Genomic DNA, 11,184 nt, shown 5'->3' on the forward strand with positions numbered 1-11,184 from the left:
GAAACATAGCATAAACAACTGAGAAAGATCTCCTGAGTTTTAAAATAATATGACAGCGATCTGTATCTGGTGCTATTTGACAATTTACTTTGGTCACTTGGAGCCATAAAATGTAAACAAACTTAAGCACCTAACCTCAAAAATGAAGCGTGTGATTCCTGGATTCGTGCATTCTTGATTAATTTATGTGCTTTCCTTTTTTGTCTTTCGAAAATAGCAAGAAATTTAAATTTAAATGACAGTACCAATACCTACAAATTCCACCCTATTTTTAGCCGATTTTTGACTCCTAAAATTTTGTGCAGCTGCGGACCGTTCAAAATTTCAAATTTTTTCGAATGAAACCTTGATCCACTGATTTGTATTTTTTGTTCACTTAGTCAGTTTTATGATTGCTACAATACATGTGATACGAGGGAAGAACCATGAAGACTCTTCATATTCTACCTGGCACCCATTCTGTTGATTCCATTCAGAAGTTGGTGGTGCCAGAAAGACTGAATAAACTTTTCTCCGCTCATTTCAATAAATGCGTACTTGTGAAACGGACAGACCAACAGTTTACCATAAATCTAGTATATCCTAGACTTAATTTGAATTCAGAATATTGTATGCATGATGATAGCGTGATTTATTCGGAACTGTCTGTGAACAATTTCCCAATATATGATGAGTCTCATGTCTGTCCTAAAATCACTGAAGACCAGATCATACCTTTAACTAATACGCAGCAAACTACCAAGGTTACTGTCTCCATAATACTGGAAGACATATTTCAGCTTGCTGAGTGGAAATCCAAACAGACACAATTTACACCTATCATAATCAATATTTTAAGATTGTTCATTTTCTCTACGAACTCGACCATCTTGTTGAGGAATCTTAATTTACCACTGGGTATTCATAGCATCATAATTCATGATACCGATTATGAAGCCAAAATTCCATGCTTTTTGTCTTCCAATTGTAATGTTTCTATCCATAAACTAATCAGCCGCACAACTTACCTGCAACTGGTTCAAAATCCAGAAAGAATTATTGTTGGTGGTCTTCCAAGTCAAGTTGAATCTGTTAAAAAAATAATCGAGGCGCAGAAAAATTACAGGCAGAAATGGAGCACTCAATCAAATATAAAGCTCTCCAAGCAGGTTAGAATATTTTAGTTATTTAAGAACAACTATTTTATTCACAAGGTAGTGATGACATGATTCTAGCCATGGTGTGACATCATCACACTACATACGCAGTGCATTCTCACTATTATAAATATCTCAGATGAGTCCTGCTCAATGATGAAATTAAGTAGCTCCAGTAAATTAACATTACTAAGTTAGCACAATAAATCTCACTACCTTATGCTGAGGCTCTGGTGACTACCCGCACTTGTTCTTTGTTACTATTTTATTAGTTAAGTAAATCTGCTTTCCGGAATGTATTGCAGATCTTTGTATAACAAACGGTCAGTTCCCTTCCGGTTTTTGTCCTTCTTGCGTTTCATTAAGATCAAAAGTTTACCATGATACCTATTTGAACACAGCAGGTTATCGCTAACAGCCTTGGCTATTGGTTTTCCTACTTGCGAATATGTTTTTTGGACTGCACCAAAATTACATGACATAATTTTTTTGAAAATATTTTAATCCATTGAAAAAAGCGATTATTATTTACGTATAGATGATGCACCTTTCACATCTCTCAGTTTCGCTATCATCAAGCTTTATAATGATTATCGATTTTTCGTCCCAGATTTTATTGATTGGAGCATCTGGATCTGGAAAGACAACTCTAGTTCAAAATCTTGCGCAGGCAACTCGCTCAACGATAGTCATCCTTGATGGATCAGAAGTCATGAACGCTAGTCCCGGAGAGTCTGAAAAATTTTTACGGAGTAAGTTTCAAGAAGCTGAGCTACTTTTGGAGGAAAATGAAAGTGGTAAGTCTGTAGCTGAATTCATTCACCAAAAAGTTACCCTGGTTCTTGCATTTTTTTAGAATTTACCTTCTTTATCCTACCTCAGTGGTGTGAAAATGTGGCAACAGGGGTCGGCAAAAACTTGATTGGAGATTCATGCGGAAAAAAAACAAAGATTAGAGGGACCCAAGAACAGTTAATGGTTAAATTATCTATTCATTGTAGTTACAGCTCCTGAGGTTTTGCTGCTAAACGTGACAACTGCTTTTGTTAAGCCAGTATTTGAAGCTCTCTCAAAGAAAATTATGTACACAGGTTGTCAGGGAATTTTTTGTGGAACCGGGCTTTCCGTAAAAATCGGCTCCGCGACCAGCCAGCTGATAGCGTTGTTGTGCCAATGTTTTGACCACATTAATCAAATGCCCTTACATTATCGTTAAAAAGTCAGGGAATTTCATTAGAAGAATTCAGAGAAAAGTCATGGAATGATAAAATGAAATCTTGCCAGCCACCCTGAGTAATAATGTTGAGTCAACTTTCTTCTAAAAATTGAAAAACGCGCAGAGGTTTTGAAACGCCAGGAACAAGATACAAGGTTTGAAAGTTTCACTGTTGAATGTCCAATAAAGCATCCTGAATGTGCATAGGAGTATTCAGCTTAAATTACAAACCAAAATAATTGAAAAAGTGCAAGTATTCATAGCGGAATATTTAAAATTAGGTACATTTACATGATTTGGTGCCTATCTAAAAGATAAAAATGGTATCCTCTGTTCTGCTGAGAGCCCAGTTGTCATTCCTCTGCGAAAAAAGCTTTGGAGCCGCTATTGTACCTCACAGTATTTAATGAAATTTATGCTGGAACAAATCTATCATCGAAAACATAGAAATGATGGTCTCATTCTGATTTACAGGCGTTTGCATTTTACTTATCAAGCAAGTTGAATGTTTGGCTCGCAAACAAAAATCTGAAACACCAGCGCACTCTTTACGCTGTATGTCTCAACTTTTAAACTTACTGGACTCGGCAAAAAATGTACCTGGATTGCTCATTATTGCAACAACTGATAAAGTATTTGAATTAGACTCAGCACTGAGGCGCTCCGGACGACTAGAAACCGAGGTTAGTGGATAAATTTTACTTTTGTTCAATGCCAGTTTTTTTTAAAACTTTTTTTAAGCCCTTAGTCCTTCAAACTTGAAGTAAGCAACGTTGAGTTTACTTCACACAACTGTCTCATCTCTCTTAATTTTAGAGGAAAGATCATATCGATGGCCACGTATCTCTGTTTGCAACATTGCAGCTCACTGTCATACATTTTCATATTTTCTGTTCAGTTGGCTTGCTCCTCTTCGAAAAAATGAAATAGGAGCAGATACTTTGATACACTGCCAATGAGATTCGTGGTTTTGCCCTGTTGCCATTGGCAATGCACTGAATTTTTATGGATTGTAAGGTAGGTACACAGCACAAAGTGATGATCTGAAGAGAGGCAAGCATAAGTTGTGGAGTTTGAAGTAATGGACCACTAGACAAGGTACGAATTTAAGCATTCTGATACATGTTTCTTGACCAAAATTTTACGTAGAGCACGATTCGCGCAACGAAACCTAATGAAACAAACTCCAAACGAAGATATTAACGTTTTTATTTCACATTGGTTACGAGGAATTTGAACTGCCCGCTGACAAGAAACTCAAAGCTCTACGTGAGTCAAATCGCGCACTACAACGGTTTCAACAAGCTTCTCAATCGAGTAATGTTCATTTCCCACCACGTGTTGTTTAAACTATAAGCAATTTGCTGCAGCTGAGCCAAAGCGTCTAGATTGAGGTTGCCAGATTTTCATACGGCAGAGACTGTCATGATAACGTTTAACGCACGATGTGAATCACGCAGAGCATTGAGTTTTCATGAGCGGGTGGTTTGAATTCACGTATCAAGAATCATCAAATATCTTTGGAAGGAGTTGATTTCGGTAATTTTCTTTGTGCGCATCGTGTTCTACGTAAATTTTTGGTCAAGAAGCATGTATCAGAATACTGAAATGTGTACCTTGTCTAGTGGTCCATTGTAAAGCTCTAACAGCTTTAAGCACTTTACAAAGATAATCCTTGGACATCCACTAATGTTTGAAACAACTTCTTTCAATTTTTTATCTCTATCAAAATGTTTGCAATCAATGAATAAGTATTCAAAATAAATTTTTAAATCAGACCACAGCAAGTATTTATTTCGTCACTTTACATCCTTCATATTTTGGTTTGTGTTTCATTAGCTTTACTTTGGAATTCCATCGGAAAAGGACCGTGCTGCTATCTTGTCTATTTATTTGGAACAACTAAATCTACAGGATGTTCCATTAATCAGTAACAAAATAGCAGCGATAACACCGGGCTATCTAGGTGTTGATATTGTCCTAATCGTCAAAACATTTCATCTCAGGTCTGCTAGCATTCAAGACTCTTTGAGCACAAAGTAAGTAAACTTTCAACAATGCTTGTAGCGATGGAGAGAGTTGTAATGTGGCATTTTTAATAAATAATACAAATTTCATTTAGTACCATATTCTTAATAAGCTAATATCGGTATTCAACCAAATATTATCCGTGTTAATATGTGGGACTAGTTCAAAGGAAGTACCTAGATGTTACATTCCAGTCAAATTGGACTGATCTTGAATTGTTGTTGTATTTTTGTGGGGCTGTGCCCCGAAAATTTCAGTATTTCTAAGTTTCTAAAAAAATTGCAATTTTACCTTAGATTTATTTTCCAGAGTTGGTGTATTTCTGCCGGTAATTTTTGGTTTTTATCACTACCATTTTAGAAACTCTCATCCACTAATTTTTATTAATTGAAAGTAAAATATTCAGAAATTTGAAAGTGATGATAGTATTTTTTTGTCCCATCCTGTAAGGTATATGTTTGGAAATCTACCAGTAATTTCAATTTTTATAACTCTCCCCGTTTGTCCTCTATCTCAGACTTCCTGAAAAAAACCTGTCCACAGGTTTGTTTTACCTTTCATTATGATCGAACTCAATTAAAGTTTGAATATTTCCATTATCATTACCATAGAATTAGCAATTATAGGATATTATCTGATGATATTACTGGTTATTTGTTGGAATTTCAGGAAGGTTATAGATATATTGACAGATATTGTGAGCAAGCATCAGGCATCTGCACTAAAATCAGGTCTTGGAGTCGTATCCACCGAGCCTTTACCCATGTCAGAACTTGGTGGACTGGATTCTATAAAAAAGACACTGAAAATTTATCTTGAATGGCCCTTATTGTATCCAGAGAAGTTTCAAAAATTGAATATACCGCCACCAAAAGGCAAGTAGTCCAGATATTTTTTCTTTGCTTTTTGCTCTTTGTGGGCAAGTAAATCTAATTTTTTATCCTTTTTACGATATTCTGCCTTCTTTGTTAGTTCTCATATTTTATGCAGAAGGTAAATTTCTGAAGTTGGTAAACTTTCAGACCAGAGGTAGTTGTGTGTAAAACATTCATATGTTGAGGAACAGAATACAATCTCTTCTTCATGCGTCTCTTTCTACAGACTCGCACAAACTACTCTGAAGAGCTCATCGAGAGTAGTGATTTTTTTCCATCAGTAATAAAAAATCTAGCAGTTTACAACCAAGTAAGCAGGAAACAAATGAGGTGTTATCACGTTTCACTCTGAGGTGGAGCATCTATAGTGTTGAATTCTTTTTTGTGACAGAAATTGGGATGTCGGGACTAGAAGGAGAATGAGTCCTGAGATCGCAAGGAAAAGTCGCAGCGACTTATGTTGTTGACTGACACCTGACAGGAATTGTGTCCATAAGTGGGCTCACGGAGACTCAAAAAGTATCTTCAGTGATTAATTTAATGTTGTAAGTTGTAAGTAATGTTGTAAGTGACCCGCTGTTTTGAAATTGAGAGCATTCAAACAATTTTGACGGGTTATAAAATGTATTCCAATATCATAGAATTATAGTCCAGACTTTTTGCACATTACTCATTCCATATGAAATTCTGCTAATGTTTATGATGAATTTTGTAGGAATTCTACTTTATGGTCCCCCTGGTTGTGCGAAAACAAGTCTGGCCCGTGCACTAGCCAGCTCCACAAAGATGACTTTCTTTTCTGTATCGGCTGCAGAGCTCTACTCTCCATTTGTTGGCGCAACTGAAAAGAGTATTGTCGAATTATTTCACCGGGCTCGAATCGGTGCTCCTAGCATTGTGTTCATTGATGAAATTGGTAAGTTATTTTTTTTGTCTAAACTCAACCACGGCTCTACAACCAATCTGCCACTGCCATCTAAAATTTTGTGAAATATCTATGCTCACTACCCTTTTCGTAAATGTTGATAAGTGTAATTTTTTAACAAGCTCTTCACTCGTTGTACCCTACATTTCATTCAGCATCGGATAAATACTGAATTTTAATGGTTTTGTCAGAAGACAAAATTGTCTTTGCTATCAAGTGTCTCTTTTGTCTAAAACTTAACACATCTGGAGACAACTGGGTAAAAAAAAAAGGAAATATCTTGTACTATACTTCCATAATGGTGCAGCAGTCTATCAATTTTACAAAGAAAAAAATAAGTACACTCCAACAAAAATCTGAGAATCAAAAGTTTTATTACAAAATCCAAACAATTGATGTCTTTCTATTTTCCCGACAAAATACTATACTTTGATCCTAGGGGCTGTTCAAGTAGGTATTACGTAAGCTGCTAAAAGGGGAGGAGGGGGTCTAAGTTTGCCTCATAGGGTCTTTAGAGGTGGGAAAGGGGTCAAGCCCAGTCTTATGTAAGCCTCTTACTTTTAAAGAAATAATATTCTCCAATAAAAACCATTTTTTGAACTTTTTTCAGCATTTTTCTGTTATTTTCTGAAAACTTAAAAGAGATGTCAGGCCAGTCCTAAATACCTAATTCTGAAGGGCGGGGAGCCCGATAGGTCATCTTAGGGGTGCCTTACAAGGAGGGGGGGGAGGAGGTCAAAATGTTGGCCAAAATGAATTACATAATTCTGATACGGTCTTTTAGGTAGCAAGTATATTTGTCTTCTGTTTTACAGATGCGTTGGTTGGAAAAAGAGGAGATAAAAATGAGGGTGTACATGAAAGAGTTCTTTCGACGTTTCTGACTGAAATGGATGGTGTGGGAACTCGTCTTGATTCTCTTCCGCTCAAGTTAACTGATGACCAGGTAAGATTGTAGCAAACTTGATTTGGACGTATTTATGCTAAAAGGAAGTATGTGCAAGTGGAAAAATGGGGTGTGCTCGTGGTGAGCCGGATAAGAAACAATGTAGAAGTGGATGTAGTTCCTTTTGAGAAAATGGAAAAGTGGGATTTTACACTAAATCAAAAGAAACTGAGCCCCGACTTGTGAGCCGTGGGAATGTGAAAAGAGCCTTGTGCACAGGGCTCATGAGTTAAAGCGCCCGGACGACAAGCCTGTCGTTGTCGTCGAGCCCGGTCATCACCGCTGACGTCACTGGCGCTTTAAAATTCCCATTCATTCTTATGGCCCTCAACTAAAGAGCACACCCCATCTTTTCAGTTGCACATTGTTCCATTTAGCATAAATATGTCCATTTTTAGGTCCTGCTGACTTGAAAATGTAGCTTTGGATTTTTTTGTGGACAAATTGTCCTCTTTTACGAAGTTGATACACTCTAATTATAAAAGGAGAATTTACAGCGCTGAAGTGAAAAGTATTTAAATTACGCATGGATGTGGAGTTTGGCGGCTGAAAAAATGGACACAGGATAGATTAAGAGCGATTGGGATGGATTTCCAAAGATCGACAGGAAAAACTGCTCAAGTCCATCATGATAGAGTGTGTCAGATCATAGAAAATTATATTATATTTGACATCATGACCAAATAGCTAGTCTGGTATCGGTATATTAATAGTATGGCAGAAGAAAGTCTGTCAGAAAAGATGCTTGAATGGGCTATTCCTGGGAGGAGGTGAAGGGGATGCCGAGTAAAAGGGTGGTAACAAGAAATAAGGGAGTGCCAACCTCCTTAAGGGCTGCAGGAGAATATGGCTGTTGCAGTTAGGTTTTGCAAAGCGCTGTGAAAGCGGCTCTTATGTATGTATAAATTTTCATCAATGTTACGAAATTTTGCAGGATATTTCCAACTGTTGTAACACGTCTTTCTTATAATATTCTTTTTTTTTCTCTTTATGAGCTCAAATTTTTAAGCACATTTTTGTTTCTTTGTACCCCAAATTTCTTTTTTATTTCAGGTCGTAAGCAGTCCTGGTGTTGTCATAATGGCTGCTACAAATCGGCCAGACAAGCTTGATGCTGCCATTCTACGCCCTGGTCGTTTGAATAAGCTAATCTACGTTCCTCCTCCTGATGAAGCAAGCAGACTGAAAATTCTCGAGGCTGTCACCAGAAAGTAAGATTTATTCCTGATTTATTATCTGTTACCCTTTTTGCAAGGCCTCTGTGAGCATTTCTTGTGATTTATTTGGCGGTATCATTGAAAAACATCTTAAAAGGTGACAGCTTAGAAGATATGTAAATAGAAAATTCAAACACATCAGTACATAACTAGTATTTTTATCACCTAATGCTGTTTATAAATTTTCCATCGTTTTTCTCTCTTCAAATTTGCTGGCCTGTATAGAATTTTATGTTTAATAACCTTAATAACTCTTGACAAAAATATCATCGTAAAATGTTGAAAAATGCTTATCTGGGATTGCGACGTTGTAAATCTTCGTTTATGTTTAATTTTCTTGAAGAAAAACAAACCAACAGTCTCTATTGAAATATTCCATGAATTTTTCTTACTCATTCTAAAAAAAATCACACAAAATTGCAAGAGATCCTCGTAGGAAGTATAACCCATAAAGGGATTTTTAAACGTTGCGATTGAGATCCACATTTTTCGCATCCAGCCTACTCAGTCTGAAACCACAACGCGTATGTTCTAATTGGGCTACATTTTGCAATGAGGAAATTAAATTTCAGAATCATTTTTATACACAACTTATGTGTTATTTGTTTTTCTGTGTAGATAGTTTATTTTATGAATAACCAGAAATTGCAAATCCCTATTGCAAAATGTAGTCAAATCGTTCGTTATCATTTTCATCGTATTTTTTTCTGCTCAGGCGAGCCTGATTTAAATATATGATCAATATAATAAGTCCGAAGGTTATTAATCAACAAGAGCCAATCTGAAAAAAAATCTTAAGGTTTCCCATATTTTCAAAGATTTTTTACAAATTTTTAATGAAGTGCAGTGCTAGAGTTCTTCTTTTTGGTTTTACAGGGTACCTCTATCAACAGATGTCAACCTTGCATTAATCGCTAACATCACAGAGTTGTTCTCAGGAGCTGATCTCATCAATCTTGTTAGAGAGGTAAGAATCCCGGTCTTGTTTGATTATCCATTGATTTTTATCGATATTGTTCAAGTTGAGTATGCAGCTATGTTTAAGAATGATTGCCATCTGATGGATTGTATTACTATGTTCAGCGGTTTCCAAGTTTCAATGTATTCAGGCGAAGAATTGAAATAGATTGGTCTTGTAAAATCCGTAAATACCAATCAAAAAATTCACTGTAAGAAGTTAATTTTACCCCTAACATAACATCTCATTGAATTTGGCAGCATAATCGAGAAAAATGACAGTGTGAGATACACTTTGATTTGCAACATCAAAGATTTCTTGTTGCATTTTATTTTTATGATGGAAGTATTTAAAGTAGGGAGCATTTTTTTTGTGCCATTAAAATTTATCTCCGAAAATTATGTTTCCTGTAGCCAACAAAGATATAAAATAACTACAGAAATTTTGAAAAACCCCAAATTCAGTTGTGCTTTTTTTGACCTTTTGGGGTTATTTTCAAATTACGCAACGCCGTGAGGGGAAAGGGTAGGAGCCTCGAGAAAAGCGTCACAAGAAGGAGGAGGGTTCAAAAATGCCGAAAAAGTGTGTTACGCAATTTACGAATGCTTCCTTTACTATGTAACAGCACTATGTACTTCTTGAAGCAACAAGAGTTTCTTGATCTTAGGGGATGTAGGAATATTGATCGACTGTTTTGGTTTTGGGCATGTATGCTGCAATTTTCTTTTGAATCATCGGAAATCAAATTCCTCACGAATGACTTGGAAAAGGTGACCTGCAGCAATGATTCCTAATTTTCATGTGTGTAAGTTGTACCTGTTTGTTGAAAATTCCCTGACAAGAATTTCCCTTCAAGGAGTTCTTAAACTAATGAGGTGCTTGGTATTTGATGGTTTCTTATTTATATCTCCTTATCTGATATTTTTTTTTGTGGATATTTCAGGCCGGTCTCACTGCTTTGACGGCTGATGGAATGACTGTCAGTGAACTAACGCAGGCACATTTTCTTACAGCTCTGAAAAATGCGCGTCCATCGTTGAGTGCTGATCAAATTAAATTTTACACCAATTTTACTTTTAACCGGTGAAATCATTGAATTATGAATCGTGATAAAATTACGGCATTTAAATGAACTCACTGTCAAATGAATGCCTAAGATTCAGGTGGATTGATCATTGGCAGATCGTTGAATGTCTTGATTTGGAAAGTGTCCCTATTGGGTTTTAGTGTATTCTGAGGAAAATCTTTGTCAATTTTTCTCTTTTTCAGATTGACTTCATTAGGGGCCTTTTTGTTCATTAATCAGATTTTTTGCTCTGTGATATATAGTATTTTGTTAAGTTTATACCCCGAAAACATGTAGAGGGAATAAGTTTTTTATTTTTCTTTTTTCAACAAAATATATTCCTGCAAGAGAGTACTCATTGAGTTTTTTTCACTTAAATGTAAGTCCTAAATTTCGTTAGCTCTTAACAATCGCTGGACAATCATACCACTTTGACTTAACCAGAATCAGCTTAACTCCATCAGAAGTTGCCTAATTTTCTCTGTTTCCGTTTTTTAACAGAAAACTCAGCAATACTGAAACTTGACATTTTGGGGTTATTCTTCATAATCTGTGGAAATTCACAGAGAGTTTAGAAACCTTAAGTCGTTTAATTCTTTGTTAAAAAATGAAACATTTTCTCTGCCTAATTAGGCAACATAAGATGAAGTCAGGCTGATAACAATTAAATACAAGTTTAAAGACTATACTGCAACAGTGTAAGTAGTCCGACCTGTAAGTATATGATACACTTACTTCTTGCAGCATCTGTGGAAAACCAGAGGGGTGAGTGTCAATAATTCAGAGCTAGTGTTACATAATTTAAAGAATGATAGAT

The 11,184-nt window shown here is 36.1% G+C and overlaps 1 protein-coding gene across 2 annotated transcripts; it reads left to right on the forward strand.

Moving 5' to 3' along the window:
• Nucleotides 1–133: 133 nt before the first annotated feature.
• Nucleotides 134–10,721, forward strand: LOC109037680 (ATPase family gene 2 protein homolog B). 2 transcript variants are annotated; one of them, XM_019052453.2, is made up of 10 exons: nt 134–1,148; nt 1,747–1,933; nt 2,827–3,035; nt 4,192–4,391; nt 5,050–5,255; nt 5,971–6,171; nt 6,996–7,126; nt 8,180–8,337; nt 9,220–9,310; nt 10,245–10,721. In XM_019052453.2, exons 1-10 carry the CDS (start codon nt 426–428, stop codon nt 10,386–10,388), a joined length of 2,250 nt encoding a protein of 749 aa, XP_018907998.2. In that variant the 5' UTR covers nt 134–425; the 3' UTR covers nt 10,389–10,721. The 2 variants fall into 2 exon arrangements, with proteins under 2 accessions (XP_018907998.2, XP_072161522.1); XM_072305421.1 differs by having other exon boundaries at nt 134–743.
• Nucleotides 10,722–11,184: the final 463 nt, after the last annotated feature.

Source organism: Bemisia tabaci, chromosome 10, assembly GCF_918797505.1.
Source record: "Bemisia tabaci chromosome 10, PGI_BMITA_v3".
NCBI lineage: Eukaryota > Metazoa > Arthropoda > Insecta > Hemiptera > Aleyrodidae > Bemisia > Bemisia tabaci.